Here is a 24653-nt window from a genome sequence, read left to right as displayed (position 1 = left end):
CTGCAGGTGGCGTGGAGCAGAACTCTCTACCTATAGCAACACTTCGCATGCTTTCCCCATTAGTGTGTGGGGAGTCATAGAGGAAAGAAGTACATTGGTTTCTCTCTTGATTTTCACATAGATTAAAATCTTTTAAGTTGGAAAACTATGTGGAACTGAAAACTACATTAAATATAGTTTTAAAGAAAAGCATCACGGAAATTTTAAAAAGCATTTTTATTAAATAAAAAGGAAAAATATTAAGAAAAGGGAAAATATCGTAGTACATTCCTATACAACTGAAAAGAGGAGGAGAGGGAAGGGAGAAGGGCTAAAGGCATGAAACCGGTCTCTCCCCAGATGGCGTATTCGAGTGTTGCGATNTTCGTCTTTTTTTTTTATTCTTACAAACTATTTGAAATCTAAAAATTAAAGACACCGACAAGAAAAATGCTGAGACTGAAATATTCCTTTTAACACAATGCTTATTTGTAATTGAATAAAAAAAAGTTAGAAAGTAATTCAAGCAGACAATATTTTACTCAAGGTAGCTATTATATTTACTATAATCTTAGTTAAATTATTTGTATTTCAATTATTTGTATTGAGTGATTGTATCTTTAAATTTATAACTTTTATTTCACTCTGTTAATTTTTTTTTTAGTGTCTTCAATATTAAATGTAAAGCAGAGGAGTAATTCAAACAGACAATATTTTACTCCTGGTAGTTATCATTATATTTACTGTTATCTTAGTTTAATTGTTTCTATTTCAATGAGTGATTGTATCCTTAAATTTACTTCACGCTGTTTATATTTAGCATGTTATATGTAGCAAGAATGACACACGACTGAATATGTGATGCACGCCTAGTAGCGAAATATGAACACTTGTAATAATTTTTTCAGTGGTTTTCCCAAATTTCTTTATTTACTCTTTTTCTTAAATACAGGGGCCCCCACCAGGGGGGGGGAGGTGGGCGCACGATGCGCCCACTTAAAGCTTGGGGGGGGGGAATTTTTACACTAAATAAAACGAATAGTTTGGGGGGGGGAATTTAGAATTTGCCCAAGAATGCGTCCAAGAGCTTGGGGGGATGGGGGCTGCTGCTTAAATATATGGAAAAACAATGCAAATCTTAATTTCTGCATTTAATTTTACAATTCAATTTTAATGAAATCATTAAAAATGGAATACAGATTAGTTTAATAGATGCCGTTAACCCTTAACAATCTGAAAACAGTTTGAAAAAACTCGACCCGGGTTTGCAAAAATTGTCTGATCCTACTTTGGTATGAGCCATGTTAAATAATACAATTATATATCAGTACTTACATTAAAATATAATTGTTTATTATTTTTATTTGATGATTTTTTTAAATGTAAATAATTGGCACGGTCGCTGCTGGTATATGTATATTCAATGACAAACAATCATCCCCTCTTTAAATTTCTTAATTTTTCAAAAAAGTTTTTGACTGTGTCAACCTTCATCTATCAAAAGGTACCTCAAGATAGAATCGAGTTAACATGTCTTATATACTAGCGATTTTGTACTTAATATTTGTAGTGGTAGTTAGTTATGCCACATTACTCCCATTCCAGAATTTTATCTGTGATAGAATTCGATGAACGGATACCACTAGTTGATTCATGCTATTTTTTTTATTTTATTTATGTCATATTTTGCTCATTATATTTTTACTTCATAGCATTTCGCTCATTATTTTTTCCTTCATTTTTGTGATAACAGCATTTTTTTGTTGTTGTTATTATTCTTAATTTTTGTTTAATGACCGGGAGACTTTATTTACTTCACCGTATTTATTTATTTAATTTTTTTTGAGCAGTTTATTTTTAAGTAAATCAACTGTTCAATGTGGATCATCCATCAATATTGGCAAGTTCTTATCACATCCGCAAGTCACCATTGTGGGGATTTAATTTTTGACTGTGTCAACCTTCTTCTATCAAAAGGTACCTCAAAATAGAATCGAGTTAACATGTCTTATATACTAGCGATTTGATATTTAATATTAGTAGTGGTAGTTCGTAATTTCTTAATTTGGTAATTCAAGTTCTTAATTTTTTTTGAAAAAAAGTACTTAAAATTTCTTAATTTTTGCTTTGTTAGAAGAGTGGGAGCCCTGTATATACTTCGTTTTTAACGAATTTATTATTTGATCAAAGATACAGCATTACAGCTTAAATATTCATTACAAAACAGTGTGTCTAACCCTTTGGCAGATTATTTTTCCGGCTTTCTGCGACAAAACTCTCTAGCACTCATATCCTTCTGCAAGATAGTTTCAATAATAACAAAGATGTATGTTACCGATCTAAATTATAAACAAATACTGTGTTTGCAGAGAAAAAAAAAGCATAATTATTTTCATTCAAAATGTCATTTTTTATTCTAATATTATGGTCGATATTATTGCATTTTGTTGGGGTCAAAACCGCACTAATTCTTTTTAATATCGCATTTTGAAAATCATCAAATTATAAAAAAAATAATTAAAAATCATGAAACCCTGGCTGTAATTACTGTAAAACAAATTGATTATATAAGCTCTTCATTCAATTCAGTTCTCAAAGTTTCACTAAATACTCATTAATAAATTGCGTTTTGTTCGATTGTATTCAGTTTTTATTTCTAAATGTTATTAATATTATTCAATGTTTTGCTTCCAGCTACAGTTTCAAGAAGTTTTGAGGGAAACAGGCAATAGCTTGCTGAAAAATTTGGAAAGGTCCTGACTACAGCCACTGATTTGGAGAGAGGAAAACCGAAGATAAACGACATCACAAATTCTTTGGATTTGGAGACGCAAGAATGCGTCGATATGTTTTATAAATACTAATAAAATATTCATAGCTATTTTTTGTTTCATTCCTCTGCATTCACATCTTTATTACAAAGCAAGTACAAATCAGAAGTGCAAATTTTATTAAACCCATAATATTTTATTATTTTTTGTGCCTTTGTGCAATATTTTAAATTACTAATTTTCAGTGACTGAATCCTGTCTAAAGATTAAATATGTATTGCAATTGCAAAAAAGAAAAATTAAGATGATTTACATACATGTAAAATGTGGTTATTTTAAAACAAAGCAATTAAGTCTTTAATTTCGATTTACAAATCATAGTGGAGCTGAAAATAGTTATCATGCTTTTGATTAATATTCACTTCGTACATTCCATCTACGATGCTCAAAAAGGGCAGGTAGGTATGACCATCTTCATTACCTATTTTATACTTAATCACTTAGCAAATCAATTTCAATTCATAAAGCTTGTAGAATTTAGTTGCAGATTTGTTAAATGCAGGGTCCAACTTTTAAAAGTAATCTTTTTGTATTAATTTGAATTGTAAAAGCATATGTTTCTGACACAACTAGTTAATACTTGAATTGTATTTGTTTGAGAATGCTATTGGATGCTTTGAAAGTATTACTCAAATACTTGCAGATATTTTATTCTAAGGCAATGTTAAAAACAATATGAAATCTATGCTCACTAGTTTCCAGAATGCTTATTATCTGGCAAACATAGAAATAGTTAAATTTTCTATTAAATAGGCATAGACTTAGCATGTAACTCTTCTCAAGATATCCTAGACAAATTTTGCGCAAAATAAATCTGAAGGTTTTTTTGACCCCTTTAAATCTAATGAATCGAATCAGCAACTGCAATGTGCAAAAGATGATAAAATACAAATTAATTAACATGTATATATATCCTACAACACCCGCGAAATGTTTTGTTCAAATAACGTATGAAAATTATCGATCGGCGTTCTGCCGCATCTTTAAATGCTTATTAATATTTGTTATACGAAAAAGGTTATGAAAATACTCATCGGCATCCTACTGTATTGCCGTGGAATATGGTATTTTGAAACTCGACATTTTACGGCGTTATTGAGGTATCGATCTATATCAATTTTACAATGTCGTACAATACAAAAAAATCTGACGTTTTTACATCAATCGATGTTTCGGAACAACATCGATCGACGTCGTAAGCGAAGTTTTTTCGAGATCGATCGATATAGAGTGCTACTTGGGTATACTTGGTATCCTTAAAAAAATGAATATTTAAGAAAAAATTAGTATTTTTTTTTATCAAAAGAAGAAAAAAAGTCAATTATTCCGGAATATGTCTTCCATAGATGAACAGAAACATGTTGGTGTTGCTCAAATGCAACAACTCCGAAAGTGTCAAAAAGTGCAGTCCCGCAGTGGACTGATCGTAAAGACACGGTTCCCAGCAGATCACCGAAGTCAGGCATCACTGGCTGCGGTCAGTGTGCGGGTGGGGGACCACTTGGATTAGTCTGCGTAGGGACCGAGGGTGTGCGGTATTGGTCCTCGTTAAACTGTTCTACCGTAAAGTGCTCGGCTTCGCGTGCAGGTCGTCGGGCTACCGAAGTGGGGGTGCCATCCCCTCTGCGGAGGAACAAAATTGCGATGGCATGTCTTCGGATCATCCTAAGGGATGTTTCCCAGACAGTCGCCAATAGCCCATTGTGCAGCTCTAGTGCGACGTAAATGAACAAATCAAATCAATCAATCAAAGTGCAGTAGTTTTTGAATATGCAGTAGTTTTTGAATTTTTTAGATATTTAAAAAAATAAAAATATTTCTCACGATGGGAATTTTTTCGGTTGAAGAAACTTTAAGGCGTCTCTTGCAGATAAAATACCAATTCTCTTACGATAGTCCAGTTTAGTCCTGCAAGATTACAAAACAATAAGCGTGCAGGGCAAGTCCTTCAATTCCAAACTGCCTTCACATGTGGGAGTGGACTGTTTCATATCTTTGCCGGTAAAAAAAGGTCGGGTATATATGTCGATATTTTTTTCTAAAACAGATACAGCAGACAGAATTTATTTTCGATTTCAGAATTTTGAAATCGAAAATAAAATATGGTCTTTCTAAAGATGAAATGCATTTAGACGCATTTCGACGCTTTATGTTTGCTACACTTTGCAATATTCATAGTTATTTTATATAATTTTTTATTTTTTTCATTTTCCTTCAATAGTTATGATTATTATTTTTCATTATTGTTTATTCATTTATTTTATTCATTCATTTATTTTATTTATTCATTTATTTTATTTATTCATTTATTTTATTTATTCATTTATTTTATTTATTTATTTGCCTGGACGTAGTTACAAATTTTACACAATTTATGTTAGAAAAAAGTGTTAATGTAGAAAATACTGGGTAATGTCCTTTACACTTAAAAAAAAATCATTAACGTAAAGTGTAAAGAATAATGGGCAAGTGTATATTGGAAAATGGCCTTTTATTTTTTTATAAAAGTATTAACGCAGGTAATACCGAGCTATGGCCCTTAAATATAAGAAAACACCAGAGTAAGAAACACTGGGTTAGAAGCATTTTTACCAATTGCGGTGACCTCACATCTGATCACCATCGAGGAAATATGGTAACCTGATTTTTGAAATACATTTTCCCACGAAAAACTAATCAGGTTTCTTTTATTCTCTTATGGTGATCGAAAGGGTGGCAACCACATTCAGTGAAAATGCAAATAGCGCTTTACCTTTAAAAAATTATCAGTATAGAATTGTGTGAAATGATGCTTCCCGGTTAAACTGGCCTCGTGTGTGCAGCTTAAGGGGGGAAATGAGCAACATTGTAGCTACCTACATGAGCAACATTCCAATTCTAGGAGGTGTTGAAATGAGACGCGTATTGAAGATAGTTAACAACAAACGAAACATTCAAGTTCATTGTTACGGTGACTCACTGTATTTAACAAAATCGGAACAAAATATAAAAAAACGTCATAAATGCCGTAATTGTCTTCCTTCTTCAGAATGTTTTCCTCTTCAGGTTTTGCCACTCGAAAAATGGGCGGGTTCACATTTGTGATTATAGTGATTATTTTCCTATAAATGTAACATTTGCAGACGCATATTATTTTTTTCCTGTTAGTTTATTTTCTCATAATAAAGGAAGCACATTTGGGCTTCATAAAATTACATAAATTTGTAGAACTTTCATAAGAGAATCTAAACAATATTAATGCTTTTATTAAAAAAAAAGTCAATTAAAGGAAAAATTAATGCAATTTTTATTGTACTTTTTTTAACTCGTTTTTTGATGATATGGGTGGAATCTTCATCAACTCCAATCGAATTTCACCAACTACATTAAAAATTTCACGAGAGAGAGTGCATTAGTTACTCGTGAATTCTTGAGTAGTACACTCTTATAGTGCACGCTCATCTCTAAAAGAGATCCGTTCCTGATGACAATTGAAGTTTCAATCGCATACTGACAATAACTAACAGAGTTCATCGTCAGCGAGAAAATTTTTGACCTTTTTTTCTATTAGCTCAAGTAGTTACAATTAAACTAGAGCTCTGTACACATGAAAATGTATGTCTCATTCGTTTCCCAATTATAAGACGTAGAATTTATCACTAATGGAAATTTATCGTCAAGTAAACTTTCGACTATTTTCCGACTGGAATTTCTATTTTAGCTCTGTGAGAATGCCTACCCAAAATACATATGATTCCTAAATAATTTAAGCAAAGTTTACTTCTAGTGTGTCTTATTTCGCAGGGCATGTTACTTTCGTCATAAACTTCTATCACCACTAAAGGAATCTCCCCCCTCACGTTTTTCTTAAGTGATATCACCTGTTTATTTTATTATATATTTCTTATTTTAGGTCTGACAAAAATTTTATTTTTTCTATTTTAACAGAAAAAAAATATTTAATTATTTTTAAAAATTCTTGGTGAAGAATATCTTTGCAGTACGACACAAAATGTTTAATTTTATCCACGACTGTACACTAACATTTTAGTTCTCTATTTATTGTATAAGTTTAAAATACAGAGTAGTAACAACTGAACCTCTGGTAAAAGTGATAGTCAACAATCAACTGCTAACAGTGAGAAAATTTATATCGTTTTGAAAAATTATGTCTGTAAATCCAAATATTCTAAAATGTTGAGTTATTTTTAAATTGCAGAAATCTAAGTGTGCAATGTTGATATTATTGCAATGTTGAAATCCGCATCATATTTAACGATACAATAAATTGGTTTTAATTAATATATAGGAAAAATTTAATTAATTAAATTTTAATACGGGATTATAATTATGCGTTAAACTAGTTAATTAAAAATTATTAGATACGTTTATTAATTTTACCAATTAAGTTGAGAATTTCAAGTTTCTCTTTGTTAATTTACGATAAAAATTAGTAATTATTTTAATTTTTGAATATGAATTTTGTCAGTACAATAGTATGGAGAAAATAGTTCGTTAAATAAAAAATTTTAACATTATTGTATTGAGTAAATGAAATTAAAACTAAAGTATTTAATAACTAATTAGCATGTTATTCGTTCGTAATTTTTCATAAATTTATTTTTGCGTTGCATGATAAAAGAAGTATTGAATATGTTGCTACAATCGAAGAGCCTTTATTTTAGAGATAATATAAAAGGAATTATAAATTAGGGCTAATTATTAGAACCCTTATCATAAATGAATGCAAAAAAAAAAAAAAAAAAAAAANAAAAAAAAAAAAAAAAAAAAAAAAAAAAAAAAAAAAAAAAAAAAAAAAAAAACATAAAGGGATCACAAATTAATATGTGAAAGAAGAAAAGGATAAATTAATGAATAAGATTACGAAATCAGAACAGACAAAACTATTGTCTGATTGCCGAAGAAACGAGACAGTTAACAGACAGAATTAATAGACACTCCGCCAAGTTCCTTTCGGCAATCAAACAGGTGAGCTTTTTTGTCTCCATTTTGAAAAAAACGTTCTAAAAATATATATTGAGGGCAGTGATTACGGATCATCCAGAATGTAACATGAAAATTCAAAAATATCACTAGATGATCTTATAATTTCAGTTGTTTTATTGTAATCTTATCTATTCATCTAATCATTGTAATCTTATCTATTCATAATAATTTCATTCATTAATGTCAAGGTTTTGCGCACGAAACCAAAAAGAAGCTTTTTCACTTACTATAGTTAAGATCCATTATTTTGAAAATCAGACAATAATCTGAAATTTTGTTCGTTGCATATTTTGATTGGCTTGATTTTTTTTTTTTTTTTTACATTGAAGTAGGTTATGAAAGATGAATATTGTGCAAGTTAGAGCTCCTAACAAATTTCTCCCTCTCCTGTAGAAAATCAAAATCTCCGGTAGTTCAAGACCATCTTAACCTTCAAAATAAGCTGAAATGAAGAGATTTTATAAAAGCTCTATGCATAATTAAAAGGCATAATTATGAAAGAAAAAAACACTGTGGTGCTCATACATTTTGTTTCCAAGTCACTGTTTTTGTAGTCAGTAGAGTGTTAGTTTCCAAACCAATAAAATAAATTTTTGCTTGACACATTAACAGAAGGTCTGCAGTACTATCCACAATTCTATTGCAAATGGGAAGGATATACAGGAATAGATGAAAAGAATTTGTCCTGAAGATTAACAAATAAAATTTAACATTATATGCTACACTTTGGGAAAGGGGGAATAAGATCTTTGTACTTGTGAAAAGTCGAAAGTTCAACAGGAAAGTACTTTTAATTAAGAATATAGAAGTAAGTAAGAATATAGAAGTAAGAAGTAAGTATAGTAGTAAGAAGTAAGTATAGTAGTAAGAAGAAGAAGTAAGAAGTAAGTATAGAAGTAAGATTTTTATAGTTGAAGAAGAAACAGAAGTAAATGTTACATTCAATAATATAAGTGATTACAGTTTTATTAAAACAGATTGCCATTTTATTCGATAACGTGCGTCATCCTGAAGAAACAGCTGATGTCAGAAACATTGATGTGAAGGTAAAATGTATTAGATTTGAGCAAACGGTGGAAAGATTTTAATACTGGAAGACCATCACTGAAAAAGGCGAGAAGGAATCATGTTTGGAAAAAAAAATGCCCCTGCTCCATTCAATGTAGGTTTTTTAACTTCCTTAAATTTGATTTTAAAACTGTAACTAAAGTTACAGGAAGAAATGAGTAAATAACAGAGCTTACTGTTTTATGTTTCATTGTTCATTACTAACAGTAGTTTTAGAGCAGTTAGTTTTGGAACAGTTAGTTTCAGAACAGTTAGTTTTAGAACAGTCAGATTTGGAACAGTTAGTTTTAGAACAGTTAGTTTTAGAACAGTTAGTTTTACAAACATATTTCATTTTTTTATGGCATAACGACTCAGTGTTTTTTCCCCTTAATTATTTCTTTTAATTATAGATCGAGTTCTTATAAAATCTCTTTATTTCAGCTTATTTTGAAGGCATTACTGTTTCAAAGAAGAGAAGGAATGTTATTTCAAGCTTAGCATTCTCATACAACTTTGGTAATTTTTTTCTTGACGATAGGATTTTTTTCTTTTTTCCTTTTCTGATTCCCTTTGATTTTTCTTTTCCTCGTGTTTGTAGAAACATATTTTATCTATCAGATGGTGTAGTTATTATTTTTTTAGCTATATGCTGTTTTAAGATAATTTGAATAAAAAAAAAAGAGGCGGATTTGCATTTTTTAAACGTTTGAATTTCTATATCTATTTAAAGCATCAATATGGCTAAAAAGTGCTGGATCACAGAGCTTGTCGTAATAGTGAACTTTAATGTTTAGTGAAGAAATTATTGGGGTGCTGTTGTTTAACCAAGATTTGCAAGTCAGAAAAACGCCAAAAAACTGACTCTTTCTCTAATTTTGACAAAACCTCTGAAAAGCATTAATATTCCATGGAAACGAGTGCATGTCCGTATACTAATAATATAGAAAAAAACTTTTGGGTGTTATATAGCTTACTTAAGATAAACCTATTTAAGCATACTTTTATTTTACTCTTAAGGAAATGACCTTGAACTTTGAAATTTTCAGTAGGAGAAGGAAAGTTTTTTTTAGTAGCTTAAACTTGTACAGTACTCATTTTTCATAATTTTCTTTAATATAAAAAAAATAATAAAAATCAAAGCAATCAAAAATTATAACTATCACACATTGTCTGAAGCTCTGAAAAATGGCTCTTAATGATTCTTTCCTTAAAAACAAAACAAAAAATTAAAGAAAATACAAATAAGACAAAATAGTAATTTTCCGACAAATTTCTTTTGAGGAACTAAATAAATCATTAGCGATACGTTATAGACATTAACCTAGGAGACGCGATAAGTTTGTTAGCAGCAGCTGACGAGAACTTTTAAGGACAATTTATCTCGAAGCATTTCTAAATCTTTCCTTTATTTATTCATTATTTTTTGAACTAAAATGCATAATTGATATTCAAAAAATAAATTTATGGTGTTAAAAGTAACTTTTTAAATAAAACTTTCGATGTAATATTTTATGAAACTAGTATTTCCATGTTTAATAAATATACTGCGGTTGCTGCCGCCCATTTTATAGGAGCAGCTTTTGCTTTTAAATTACTAACTTTTATATTGCCGTCTGCAATATTATTGTACTATTCAAATTTGGCCAGTTTTGTTATTTACGTTTGCTTGGCTTGGTTTTCATTTTCAATCACAAAAAAATTTATTTTAAACGATAGACTACCTCCTCATAACAAGGCAGTTTTAATTACAGGTAAGTTTATTTTGTTTAATAAATTTTTGTATAATTTTTTGAATATTTCAGAAAATTTTAACACAATTATTGCAATAATGTTTTTAGTCATATTTAAATAAATCTAATATACTTTAATTGCGTGATATATTTTTTAATGTTACTTCAGTATTTTTTTTTAAATGATGAATCTATGGTAGAGGGACAATTAGAAATTATAATAATGTACAGATTTTTTTCTTCAACGAATATGAATAAATTATTTTAATATATTCAGATTTGTTACTAACGTTTCTCACATAGATACTTACTTACATATTACTTTTTGTCAAATTTACACAAATTAACTACACGATTTCAAGCGTCACATGAGTGAAATAATAATGAAATTACCCAAAATTAGAAATAAAAAGTTATCAACAAGATTAATGACGAGAATTTAAAATTCAATCAATCTAATTTTATCATTATGTCAGAAAAATTTTCATTTACTATTTTACGTTTCGTCCTAAGAATTATCGTTATGAAAAAAACTACACTAAATATACTAAAATGGTGTACAATTATGATGCTCCCAAAAAATAAATAGATCACTCTGAATAACTTTTAATCTAATGATCGAATCTTCACGTTCTAGGACTCATTCTTAATAGTTCGAGGGGTGACTTCGAATATAGTAATTAATTATTGCAAACAATACTTTAAATTACGAAATCTGGCACAAAAACGTACTTTCTGTGAATAAACATACCTTTTTGTAACGGAATCAGATTTCTGATAGTCAAAATATGGGGAGTAGCAGCAATCTGGGAAATGTGGTCCTCATAGTTAGGTCAGAACAGCGGTACAAAGTTTGAACCCTTTAATGTAAATTTTACTTTTTGTGTATTTCGATTTATCTTCAAAACTTTTTACGTAAATTGAAAATTTTTTCCACACATTTATAAAATTTGGTTTTCCAAAAGTACAATGAAAAAAAACCTTTTGGCAAATACTTATTATTTTTTATTATTTAATTTAATATCACTCGTCGAAAAAATTTTGAATTGTAAGGTACACAATTTTCTTGAGTTATTTTAAAGTATGTAATTTTATTTGGAAAAATACAAAATATGACCGAAATCGCTTGAATAGTTTATGAATTTTAAAGAAGTTCAATATTTTAAATTTGATTTCTCAAGAACTATTCGACCACTTCAGCTCAAATTTTGTATTTTGCTATGTAAAATTATACACTTTAAAATTACGTAAAAAATTGTATACTTTACAATTCGAAATTTTTTCGACTATTATGATATAAAATAATAATAATTAATAAATACGTATTAAAATAAATTTTTTTGCGAAGAATTATTTTTGGATAAACGAATTTTATAATTTTGTGCAAAAATTTTACAATTCGCTTAAGAAAATCTCGAGATATGGCGAAATACGTAGAAAGTAAAATTATCATTAAAGGGTCCAAACTTTATACTCCTCTCTTGACCAAACTATAGGGCAGTATTTCCCACATTGCGGCTACCTCTTTAATTTGGGGGTCAGAAATCGGAATCTGTCGAAAAAAAGTGTGTTTATTCTGAGAAAGAATATTTTTGTGTCTGATTTCGTAACTTAAAATATCGTCTGCGCTAAGTAATTAGCCTATCTGAAGTCGCCCTCTCGAACTATTAAGATTAAGTCTTAAAAAGTGAAGATGCGATTATTAGATCGAAAGTTATTCAGGGTGGTCCGTTTTCTTAGCTCTCTGTACTATAATACTCTGTACATTAGTAATATTAGTGCATTTTTTAATATTAAAATATTTAAGGAAACTTAAAAATATATTAAAATCACTATGTTGTTGAAACAATAATGTTCATGTATTAAAAATAGTGAAAATATTTTTTTTTTTGAATTCACTTTTTTTTCTTCTAATTATCTACTCAAAATTCTTTTACTTATTTCTTTTAAATCTCGGATTTCAACAAAACATTTAAAAAAAAAATGAATCCAACGTAAAAATATTTGAAATTTTATTCAAAGCTTTTTCTCATTATTATTAAATTTGACAAAAGTAACTTTATTATTTAGTTAATGAAATGATTTTGAAATTATCTAGTTTTGCATGAAATTTTCTTCGTGGAAATGATTTGTGAACAAAATTTTATGTTGAAACTTTACAATCGTGAAATTAGAATAGAGTATGTACTAAAAGAAAAGGTAAAAGTCTTATTACAGGAATCGAGAACATTTCCTATATTTTGCTTAAATTATTTATGTCGTACTTCAAAAGATTTCGAACCCACAGTTTAAAAAACTGTGGGGTCGAAACTTGTTTAAAATATACATATTTTTTAATTTTTTAAAAAAAGCTTGTATTTGTGCAAAACTTTATTTTTAAATTGAGTATTTACTTAATTACCAGCTGACTGAAATTTAAAAAAAAATCTATAAAATTTTTTATATTCAAACACAAAAATATAGCATTGTTCAGATGGAAGAGAAAGAAACTCAAATAAATAATTTCAAGAAACTAAAGTGGTAAAATATTACTGTATTAAAAGCTTCATTGGCTCAAAAATATACAATTAATAACAGTTCGACAAGCTTCAAGCCCTCAAAAAACAGGCGCCCATTGTTAAGTCTTGCCAGACATGAACGAAAAGAAACTAAAATAGTTTGAAAATTGAGTCTTTTTTCGTCTACTTCACTTTTGTTTCTTCAAATTCACATCTTGAAAGTCTTGGAAATGAGTGCCTGTTTTTAAGCCCTTGAAACATATCGACTGTAATTTGTATATGTTTGAAGCGAATGTAGTTTTTAATCAGATAATAGAACAAAACTTATTTTAAAGGAACAATAAGGGGTGAGACGCGAATTTATGGAATACAGCATAAAAATCAAACTCATCGAAAAAATAGAAAGTTTAAAAAGCATTTGTAAGTTCCTTTTCAGAAGAAAATAATAATTATAAAATTATAAGATATATTAACATATGTCAGTCATATGTATAGTGTTATGAATGTTAATAGGTTTGGAAAGTCACAGATAATTAAGTTTTTTCCGGAAATATAGAAATGAAATAGTTTCTCTACAAGATTTTTCTCTTTTCAGTTCTGGTAAACATACCTTCAGCTCTGTTGAGTATATTCGAAAACAGTTAATAGAAAATCTCAATAACTGAATAATTCTCATAATTTATTGATACAAGTTCTTTGCTATATTCCTTGTAAATAGAATAAGTGAGTCAATATGATAGGATTTTCTCACTCTCCACACTTTTCCCCACTCTGTTACCATGGTTACGGAAAATAATGCTTTTCCCCCCACGGCAGTACGTTTTAGTCGGAAGCAGGGGAAAAACAAGAATTATGGATACCATGGTAACGGAGATTGAATTGTATTAAGTATTGAGTTAATAAATGAGGATTGATTGAATTAAGTATTGAGAGTACAGAACTCAGGAAACGTTGAGAAGTCTATTCGATTTACAAAGGGTATGAACTAGTCAGTATTGTAATTTGCTTTATTCTGCATATTTATATATTTGCTTTTCATAATGCTGACATCTTAACCAAGCTGTATTTTAATCACATTTATAAATTTATTTAAATAATATTATGGTTTCATTACAGGCTGTGATAGCGGCTTTGGCCACAATCTCGCCAAAAGGTTAGATTCGAAAGGTTTTCATGTCTTCGCTACCTGTCTTTTTCCATCAGGAGATGGTGCAAATGAGTTGAGAAAGTCGTGCTCTGACCGCCTTAAAATTCTTGAGCTTGATGTTAGAAAAGATGAGAGCGTTGATAAAGCAGTACAATTTTTAAAGCAAAACCTTGGTTCCTGCGGTAATGCTAAAATGCTATTGATATTACTAATAGATGTAATGCACTGACCACCCATAATAAATATTTTTTGAACGCATATCAAATATTCATCGAAAAATGTATACACATCAGGAGTTGCAATTTCATATTTAAGCGAGAACGAAAAAACAACGTTATCAAAATCTGCCTAATCACCAAAGAGAAAGACATCAAAACCAGTTTTATTGTCTGGTGGAACTTGAAAATGTTTCTGCATAACTCTGTTTCCGTCAATAGAATAAGTCTTTCAATAGAATACACAGTAGAATAAATCTTTCATGATTTGGTTGATTTCGGTAGCGGTTCGGTTCGGTTTGTTCCTTCCTCACTTAGATATTAATTTGAAATCGCTGTACGTATTTTTTAGACCTTAATTGTGAAAATTAATCTGAAAGTATATATTAGGAGTGGTCATTACAGATCACCCTGCATTTCTGTTTACGACTTAAAATAAAGATATAAACATAGATAAAAAATGTGTGATTTAATTTTCATATTTTTAATTGTTTACCATCTTCATTCTAAAGTTAACATGCAAATATTCTTCTTTTAAATCGGGAATTCGCTTTAAAATCCTGGACTGGAGAATAGTGGTTTTTATGATCCCTGATGTATATGGAATGCTTCGAGCAATAAAATGATAAAGCCAAAGTCTGTCTAAAGGTGATAGTTTCACTTCAAACTGGTTTTTCGGTATTGTTTCTAGTTAGGTAGTTAAATTTTCGAAACATCCATTCAATAAGGGGACAATACACAAAAATTCATTATTACCAATATGAAAGTCGGAAAACTTTACTCCAAAACCATTTTCCTGAATAATTTGAAATTGTGGCTTATCACTGTGTTTTCCAAAGCCTCCATGTATACAGAGTGATTATAATTAAAGTGACATTTTTTCTTTCTTTCGCTAAACCAATTACCATTGCTTCACACATAATCCAATAAAATATCTGGTCAGTGGTTCATTTCTTACATCCTTATGAAAATGAATCCATAGAATTTTTATCTACAAGGTAAATTCCATTTGCCTTGTAGATAAAAATTCTATGTTTAAGTTCTTTTTTCTTTCTATTTTTAATAAAATTTTATTATAACACAGGGAGCAAGATATTTTCATGTCACTGATTTCAAATTCATAATTGGTTTATCTTTCCAAGCTACAATTTTCTTAAATGACATTTTTATTCTTTTTTTTTTGTCAAAATAAACAAGTTTAGAAATGTTATACATAATTGAAGGTTGCGTAAATGTTGCGACAAACTTCTAGGGCAGTTAGGGCACATAATTTAAAACTGCATAGAAACCCTTGCTCGGAAATATCATCGCTAGGGGTGCTCCTATATTGTGAACTACGTGCACTTATGAACAGGTCAAAGTAGGGAAAAGCCTCTAAGCACGTACGACATTTCGAGGGTATGGTTTCCTATGCAATTTGAACTCTAATGATGCGCCTTATTTCCCATAGACGTTTGTCACAACATTTATGCAACGCCTCGTTAATTACAACGTTTTTAAACTTACACTTCGACAAAAAATAAGCCCTCCAACAAAAAATTTCCTTTAAAAAAATCCGTAGCTTTAGGAGTAAAACTTATTTCAGATTTGTAATCCCCACGCATGAATTCTGCAAGATCAAGTATTTATATAAATGCAAATAAAAAATTTGTTCCTCTGTGTAACGTGTGAAATTTTTTCCCCCTCCTATTTTATTTATATAGTATAATGTGCTTATTGATTTTGTTTGTAGAATTATGGGCTCTGGTTAACAATGCTGGTATCGGAAAAACATTCTGTGTTGAGCTCAGTCCGTTATCTGACTTTCAAGAGTGTATGGATGTAAATCTTTTCGGTGTAATAAGGACAACAAAAGCGTTTTTACCTTTTTTGAAGAAGTCTAAAGGAAGGATAGTAAATATTACAAGTATAGCAGGTAATTAATACTTCTATTAGCATTAAAGGTCCCTCAATTTTATAGATTTTCAATTGAGCAATTCATATTATATTGACTTTAAAATTTATTATTAAATCAGATCTAATGCCCTGATTTTGATGACATGAGTAATTTTTTTTTGTATCTTTTGACGTTTTTTACTTTTTAGGGCATTTTTTAAAAATTTTTCTTTTACATTTTTAAGGCTCTTTTTTGGTGTTTTTAGAATATTATTTTTTTTTTTTCATTTTAATTATTCTGATCTTTAACGATATTCGAAGTTTTCATGGTTATTAAAATTTATGTAGAGAAGGAAAATGTTCAGGAATCAATATTTTGTTATTTTTATTACATTTATTTCAAATTTCAATGGACATTGAAGATGCATAGCATTGTTTTATATGTTTTGACTTGAATGAAAATAATTATGAAGGGAATAAAATTATTTTTGTTTAATATTTTTAATTAAGAAATAGGTATTTTTAAAGACATTTTTGCATTTTTAAGGGCATTTATAAGGATTTATTAAAACATCAAAATCCGAGCTTTAAGGACGATCTCAATCACTTTACCAGGGTGTCGATTCCACAATATTTTTAAGTAGTATAAAAAGTTAAAGAAAATATAAATAGTTTGAAATATTGATATGCGACAAGAAATACTATCAATTCAATGGAAATGTCGGTGGAAAAACGTAGTAAATAGTCTTGCAAAACTAACGTTAAAAATTAAACTTCTAAAATTTTCAATAGTTGTCCTGTTAAAATATTTAGTCCCCAGCATTTATTTTTGTCAGATCTTAGTATTATGTGTATTGTTTATTTTAATGCAAAGTACTAAGCTTAAAGATTTATAATAGCTTTTAATCTTTATATTTTAAATTTACTTTGTATTGAAGTATGCAAAACCTATTTCATCTTTTTTTCAGACATTATCTGTATTTCAATTATTTAAAAACATTTTAAAATAAATTCAGTTTCAATTTTTATTATTCTAATAATAATTATAATTACTTACTAAGGCTCTTCACGCAACTTGGCTCATAAGGCATTAAGCCTACCTCTCTATGCTTCCCGGTGTTTGGTTTGGGATCAGGCTCTTTAATCATTTGAATTTTTTTTCTTTCAAAATCCACTTTCATTTATTGCTGCCGAGTCACTCTTGGTCATCCCATTTTTTTTCTCACCATCAGGGGCTTGTCATTATCTGCTTTGCATCTTTTGAGCTCGTGTGTATTTTGTTGTATTTTATTATCCATAACTTGGAAACCAATTTATTACAATCCTCTTTCCATTTTCAACAATATCCATCCATAAAATGTAACAATTTTAAGCATATTTTTACATTTACTCATCATAGTCTTTACAATTTTAGGAACAACAGCAGGTCCTCACGTAGCTCCTTACTTTGTCAGTAAATTTGCTGTGGTTGGATTAACATATGTTTTAATGCAAGAACTAACTGAATGGGGAGTAACTGTCATTTCAATTGAGCCAGAAATGTTTAGGTAAATTTACTGCTATTATTATTTGTAATGAACAGTACGTTTGTTATTGTTTTCAGATGGAGGGTACTGAAATCCGCATAAGTAAGTTTGCTTAAAAAAGTTTAAGTTTACATTTTAAGTACAAGCATATTCTTTAATTAAAAAATAGCGACAAGAGACTATGCGCTTAACACATTTTTAGTTTATTTACCATGCATGGAGCTGGTTTTAAAATAAAACTCTATTAGATACTGTGTTTGTACATTTATTTTATGATTTTGAACATTTATTAAAGTAATAGTACATAGTGTAACAATAGTTTTATGAAAAATATATTAATGTTGAAATATAAATGCCTTAATATTAATGAAATAATAAGTAATTATAAGTAAATAGAAATAATAAGTAAATTAACTGCGGATTTATTGTTTCTTAATCAATGCCTGGTGTATTTTTTTTTGCAAGGTTCGTTATATTGGTTTCAATATTGGTTAATTTTAATCTTAAAGCCCCTCGAAACTCCACATTTAATTTATTTCTGTTCTTAGTTAAGATTGAATTTACGGGACTGAAACCGGCTTCAATTATATAGGAATTTGGAAATGCTATCATAAATGGCTGAGCTATTTCGTAAAGTTCTACATATTTTTGCATTATATTTAACTTGCATTATATTTATATTTGTCCAAAATTTGCTTATTGTTAAATTTTTAAAAAGCGTCTTTGCTTCAAATCCCCATAATAATTCAGCAAGCTCATCTTGCAGGTTGATGTCCACGTTTTCAATTTGAGCAGAAAATGGCACAATAATCCAATCAGGGATGTCAATGTTTTCCAAATCAACAAAACGCAGTTTAAAATCGTCGCTCAATTTTTGAAGATTACCTGTATATATTTCCAAGTCTTCTTCTTTTATTTCTAATTGTCACATACCTGAAAAATACTGATAATCCTTTGACCAATTGACCCTTCCGGTTCGGATCGACCCCCTGGCTCAGATCGACCCCCGCTTATGTTAAATAGACCCCTGGGGGTCTATATAGACCACTTTGGCGACATCTGCTTTAGAGTAACATAGTTTATTTACCATGCATGGAGCTGGTTCTAAAATTAAACACAGAAATACAAAAATTTCTTCCCGATTCCCTGATCATTCTTTAGAGTAACGTAGTTTATTTATCATGCATGGAGCTGGTTTTAAAATTAAACACAGAAATACAAAANACATCACTGGCAATCCCATACCAACTCGAATGAGAAAATCTTGCTTGTCCCAATTAATTCGAACACTATAGTAGTTTATTTATCATGCATGGAGCTGGTTTTAAAATTAAACACAGAAATACAAAAATTTTTTCTCGATTCCCTGATCATTCCTTAGAGTAACATAGTTTATTTACCATGCATGGAGTTGGTTTGGTAACCACATTTGGTAACTCCCAACAGCTCCTTTGGTATAACTCCAGCTACTTTAAATGCGAATGAGCATCCGGTGAACAATTATTTTTTTAAGTTAACGTGACTGCTATTTTTAATGAAAAACATAGAGTGCCGTGATGGCAGTAGATACCTTTGTATGAAAGGTTATACACACTATACAGATTAAAGATTAGTCGGATACAGTACATGAGGACTTTGCACCATCATTTGCATCATTGGGACAGCCAAAAACTGAAATCACCAAAATCGTCTTGATAAAGACATATGAGTCAAAACTACAGTAAGAGTAGAGGCTATGAGCTTTTTCAAAGAGCATGATGGCTATTTATTTAATCGAGATTTAGGTGCACGAAAGCTGGTTGCACGTCAGGAGTCGTGTTTGCTTCTGAATGATTCAAACTGTTTTTGAATGAAATTAACATTTGCATTACTTTGTCGGCACAAATCAAGAGCAAAAAAATGCGTTTTCGTTACCATTAATCACTGTGGATAGAACCTGGATGCATCACTAAAGCCCAGAAACAAAATCATAGTAGAAATAGTGAACCACAAAGGGAGAATGAAAAAAGATGAAAACGAATAATTGTACTGGAAAAGTGATGGCGGCAGTTTTCTGGGATAGCAGCGGAATTTTTTTTTAAAACAGGTATGCAACATACTTTACAAATCTTTCGAATTTCGAATCGATCTTATTTTTACAAATCGATCTTATTTTTATTTTTATAGTAGTAATAAAATTTTCCTATTCACATTTTATTCCTGTTTAAATAATTGTAATTTACGAGGAATTTGACTACCATTACATTTAAATAATTTAAATTTAGATGTTATAGGTCTGATAGTACTGTAAAAGTGTATACTCCCAGGGAGAGGAAATGACTATTAAGATGATCCTCGACCAGAGAGTAGTCCACCCCAATCAAAAGCCATGCCAAATTTTATTTTTATGATATTTTGCTCACAGTCAGATCACTCTCAAAATCACACTAGCTATTGATATTCCTGAGGAAATGGAAATGACTATTAAGATTATCCTCGACTCAGGAGTATACCACCCCAACAGCCAAATTATTTATTTACGATATTCCTTTAAGTACCAACAGCCCCCAGATAGTCCACCATCAGCTACCTCAAATATACTATCCTTAACTAACGGATACTTCTAGGGAGAGGAAATGACTATTAAGATGATCCTTGACTTGGGAGTATACCATTCACCAGATTACACTAGTTCCCTAGTCGTTCCGTAAGCCGCCAATTAGGGTAAACCAACCAGTGAAGGAACACTACCCAGTAAAGGAACATGTCATATATATTGATTAAAAATAAGAATTTCTTTAGATTGATTGATAATAATAGCTTACTGCCAAACAATAGGAAGTCATCTAGCAATGTTTCGGATTACCTGGTCAAATAGACTTCTTTGGAAAATTTTTTGAATTTGTTATAATCTCTGCAATACTTTGCTTCCTTGAAAAAATTATAAGGTGAGTGCTTGTATTTATGTGTTTGAAGTGGAATTAATTGCATGTAATAGTTTTATTTTTCTCACTGTGAAAAAGAGAATTCAAAATATAGTTAGTGAAGTTGCGTTTTATTTTTTTAAAGCATCATAGCATAATAAAGTACTGAGATAAGGGGGTGTTTATTCACTGGATCACCAAACGATGAAAAACCAGTGAAGGAACAAGTGTTCCTTTACTGGGTTTTTTTCTAAGTTAATGAAAATAAAAGATAAACTTTAATTTTCTTGTACCTTTAGTGATGTTCCGCATCAAAAGTATGTTAAAAATACGAAAAACAACTTCTAACCAGTGAGGGAACAGGCATGTTCCTTTACTGGGCATAGATTTCCCAGTGAATGAACAGTATGTGCTAATATGTTGACACTTTAATTTTCAATTCATGATTACAAAAAAAAATTAACATTTTTCAAGTATTTATATGTAATATTTTGAAGAATAGGCTTGTTTTTAAATATTTGTATGGCTTATAAATTCATAAAGAGCATTAAAAAATAACCAAAATTAAGTATTCCTTTACTGGGTGTTCATTCACTGGTAAGAGCTGCTCCTTCACTTGGTCTTCTTACTACTTGTTATTTGAACCTCCAAAATTTTAAAACAACATTATGTAAGTTCTCTACAATTTTTTTCACATAATTTGCAGTTAGTAACAAATCTGTTGACACTGTCATTTAACAAAAATTACGAATTTTGAAATTAATATGATTTTTTAAAAGGCAAGCGAAGCTTAAGTTTTCCTTCACTGGTTAGTTTACCCTACCCAATCACCTCCTCATGCCTAACGCCAAAAATCTTAGTCATCCAAGGGCTAATTAGTCAGATGAAGAAGTCAGATCCCCTTATCGTGGGCAGGAACTCCGCATAATCATAGATCAAGTCAAAACTTTGAAAGTGTTTCAAGTGTTGGCTAATACCATTTAATAGTCCAGAATAATCCGAAATACAAGTTAATAATCTCAATTTATCTAACATTTCTCTACAATAAAGAAAAATACTTTTTTATAAGCGTGAAAGTTGTTAGGTACGAGGCTATCTTGAGTGGGGAATGACTGTTACCGGCGCTTACTCTGCGTCGAAGTTACATAACAAATCAAATTATGAAATTGCGAAAAAACTGTCACATTTACAAAAGAAAAAAGGTTATTTCATACCACTATGTTCTCCTTTACACCCAAGAGGTTGCGTTGGCAGAAATGTAAGAGTTGCTATTTAAAGTGCTTGACTAACCTCCTTACTCACCAATGGCTATTTTTTGTTCGAATAGCTAAAATAGTACTTGAAGAACAAGAATATTTGTCAATAGAGGGAATTATGAACTTCGTTCTTAACTATTTTGCAGAAAAATATTCCACAGATTATTTAAATTAATTAAAAGATTGCAAAACGCTAGGGAAAATATATAAACTTAGATGGAGACTATGTCAAAAAATAAAAGTAATTTCGGGAACTTTTCAAATAGCCATCCCATATATCGACGACAAAAATCAAACAAATAAAAAATGGTATGTATTAAGCCAACAAAGCTGTGTATTTAGGGGTTAAATTATCGTATAATGGATGTTCCTTAATCTCAGAAATTCATATATATTTGAAGGATCTCTGTCTGAAGTGAAATAAAATAATTTATACATTTGTAGTACCAAAATTAGCAGGTAAGCGAGCAAAAATCAAAAATGTTATTAAAAACCAAGGTATCCCTACTGTGGAAAGCAAAACTAAAAACAACAAAGCCTATTTGATTTCAGGAGAAAGGGTAATAATTAGAAACAACGCCAAGTTCGGTCTACTAATAGAGCAAATTTTATTGTTTTTCATCACATCTTTCAACCTAGTGATTCAATAGATTTCGATAATCTTTTTCTTTTTTCGCATTTAATACTGACTAACTATCAATAATACAAACACCACCTTTATGGAGTTTTTAAAATACCTATTGAGGGTGATGATTACAGAACAACCGATTCAATAGCAATTTAAGTTGCTGTATGAAAAGAATGAAATGGACGTAGAAAAGATCATCTAGCATGATTTACGTTTACAAAATGTTTTTCATTGAGTTGTTTATTTCAATATTTCTAAAACAACATGATTTCATTCGCAATTTAAGTTGCGGTATGAAAGTAATAAAATGAACATTTTTCTTAAATTTCCAATGCAGCAGGCGATACAGACATTATCCTAACGCTGTACAGAGATCAAAAGAAAAGAGAAATACAAATACAGAAAGAGATGAAATATACAAAAGACAAAACATCAAACACAAAAATTAAATCAAGAATTTAAATTGAACAAAAGGTCTCTGGCTTCCCAGTATCGGGAGTAGATACAGTTCTTTGCGAGAACTGAACAGTTGAGGAGATGCTCAGCAATCATCGTCGCACCACTGCGGCAGAGGGGCGGCAGGATTATCCACTACTTTAAGATGGGAAAGATGAGCGTATAAGCAATCGTGCTTGGTAGCAAGACGAAAGGCAGCTACAGCACTGCTTCTTGGGCAATAGGGGAGAAGGATGTCATTTCTCCACGATTTTTCTATTGACCGTTCTTTTAGCAATGGTATATGTGTTGTCTTAATTGCATGATTAATCATTAATGAAGTGGACTTATAGCTAACCAAGTTATTTGGGGCTTGATTAACAAAGCAACCTTTTTTGGCCAGTGCATCCGCTTTTTCGTTGCCGGGGATACCACAGTGGGATGGGATCCATTGTAAATAAAATGAACATAGAAAAGTCATTTTCAGTCATTGTTTTTGTTAAAATTTTTTTGAATTTTGTTTGCATATATGCTGTTTCTTTATTACAGGACTGGATTAACAGACGTGAATAGATTAACTGCTGATGCAAATCCAGAAAAATTTAGTGAAGAATTGAAGAACTCATATGATGAACAATATTTAGAAAATTACAGAAAATCAGCCACTATATTGTTAAAAGCAGCATCTTCAAATATTGGAGCTGTAATTGATGATTTGGAGTCTGCAGTAACCTTGCTATATCCTGAATCAATCTATTGTCCAAGGAGACATGAATTGTTCCGGATTCCCTTGTTTATATTTGTATCATTCCCACTGTCCATTCAAGCATTTATTGTTAGATGTGTTTTGTTTCTTTTAAGATATAAAAAACCAAAATGTGCTCAATAACACATTCCTTTGATAAAAAAAAATATGTAATTTTTTCGGGAAATAAAAGCTTAAACAATTTTTTAAGTATTATAATAACAATTGTCTTATTTTATAGAATAAAATTAACTAATTTGTCTTCAAGAGTGGTCATACCATTGTTTGCTTTTCTATCATATCCCGTGATTGCTTTTAATTTATCTTTGCTTTTTGGTGACAAACAGGCCATTACTTCAAAGTTAAAAATTATTCAATTAAAAGATCCCTAAACTTTTTATTATATTAACACTGCTCGATAGATTTAGCTTCCACTGAGATAAAACGTAAGCCTTAGTTTGCACGGAATTTAATCAACCAACTTGTTTCTTAAATTATTATTTAGTTTTAGCTCCTTTAAAAAAAATTTCATTTTGCTTTGTGTGCACAGGAGAAGCGTGTCTAGAAGTAAAATAAAGGGCCCTGGTGTAAAGTTTATTTTTTTAATTTAATTTGTAAACACTGTTAGACTATCTTAGGTGATAGATGCCTCATACGGTGTGAGGTCGTGTACTGGTAATGTCGATGTTGTAGCCATTGTTAGTTGCTCCCTTGTCTTAAGGTCTGAGGCCTGTAGTCTTAGTTACTGAGGCTTGTTTATACGATCCAAATTCATGTGCCAAGATTGATTGAAATTGATGGAAACGTGTTTTGCTTGGAGCTTGTATCGTGTAAATCATCATCCAAGTT

At 30.2% G+C, this 24653-nt stretch overlaps 1 protein-coding gene across 1 annotated transcript; it reads left to right on the top strand.

The window, feature by feature from the left end:
- Window positions 1–10122: 10122 nt before the first annotated feature.
- LOC107442495 (estradiol 17-beta-dehydrogenase 2) lies at window positions 10123–24023 on the top strand. Its single transcript, XM_071177457.1, has 5 exons — window positions 10123–10597; window positions 14191–14403; window positions 16169–16351; window positions 17726–17858; window positions 23609–24023. Exons 1-5 carry the CDS (start codon window positions 10375–10377, stop codon window positions 23946–23948), a joined length of 1092 nt encoding a protein of 363 aa, XP_071033558.1. The 5' UTR covers window positions 10123–10374; the 3' UTR covers window positions 23949–24023.
- Window positions 24024–24653: the final 630 nt, after the last annotated feature.

The sequence above is a fragment of the Parasteatoda tepidariorum genome, chromosome 2, assembly GCF_043381705.1.
Source record: "Parasteatoda tepidariorum isolate YZ-2023 chromosome 2, CAS_Ptep_4.0, whole genome shotgun sequence".
NCBI lineage: Eukaryota > Metazoa > Arthropoda > Arachnida > Araneae > Theridiidae > Parasteatoda > Parasteatoda tepidariorum.
This window is presented reverse-complemented; position numbering and strand designations above follow the sequence as displayed.

Coding starts and splice junctions, on each gene's coding strand:
- LOC107442495 (XM_071177457.1), top strand. CDS start 10,375: ATGTTTAATAAATATACTGCGGTTGCTGCCGCCCATTTTATAGGAGCA. Junction 14,404..16,168: donor GCAAAACCTTGGTTCCTGCG/GTAATGCTAAAA, acceptor TTTTGTTTGTAG/AATTATGGGCTCTGGTTAAC. Junction 16,352..17,725: donor AAATATTACAAGTATAGCAG/GTAATTAATACT, acceptor TTACAATTTTAG/GAACAACAGCAGGTCCTCAC.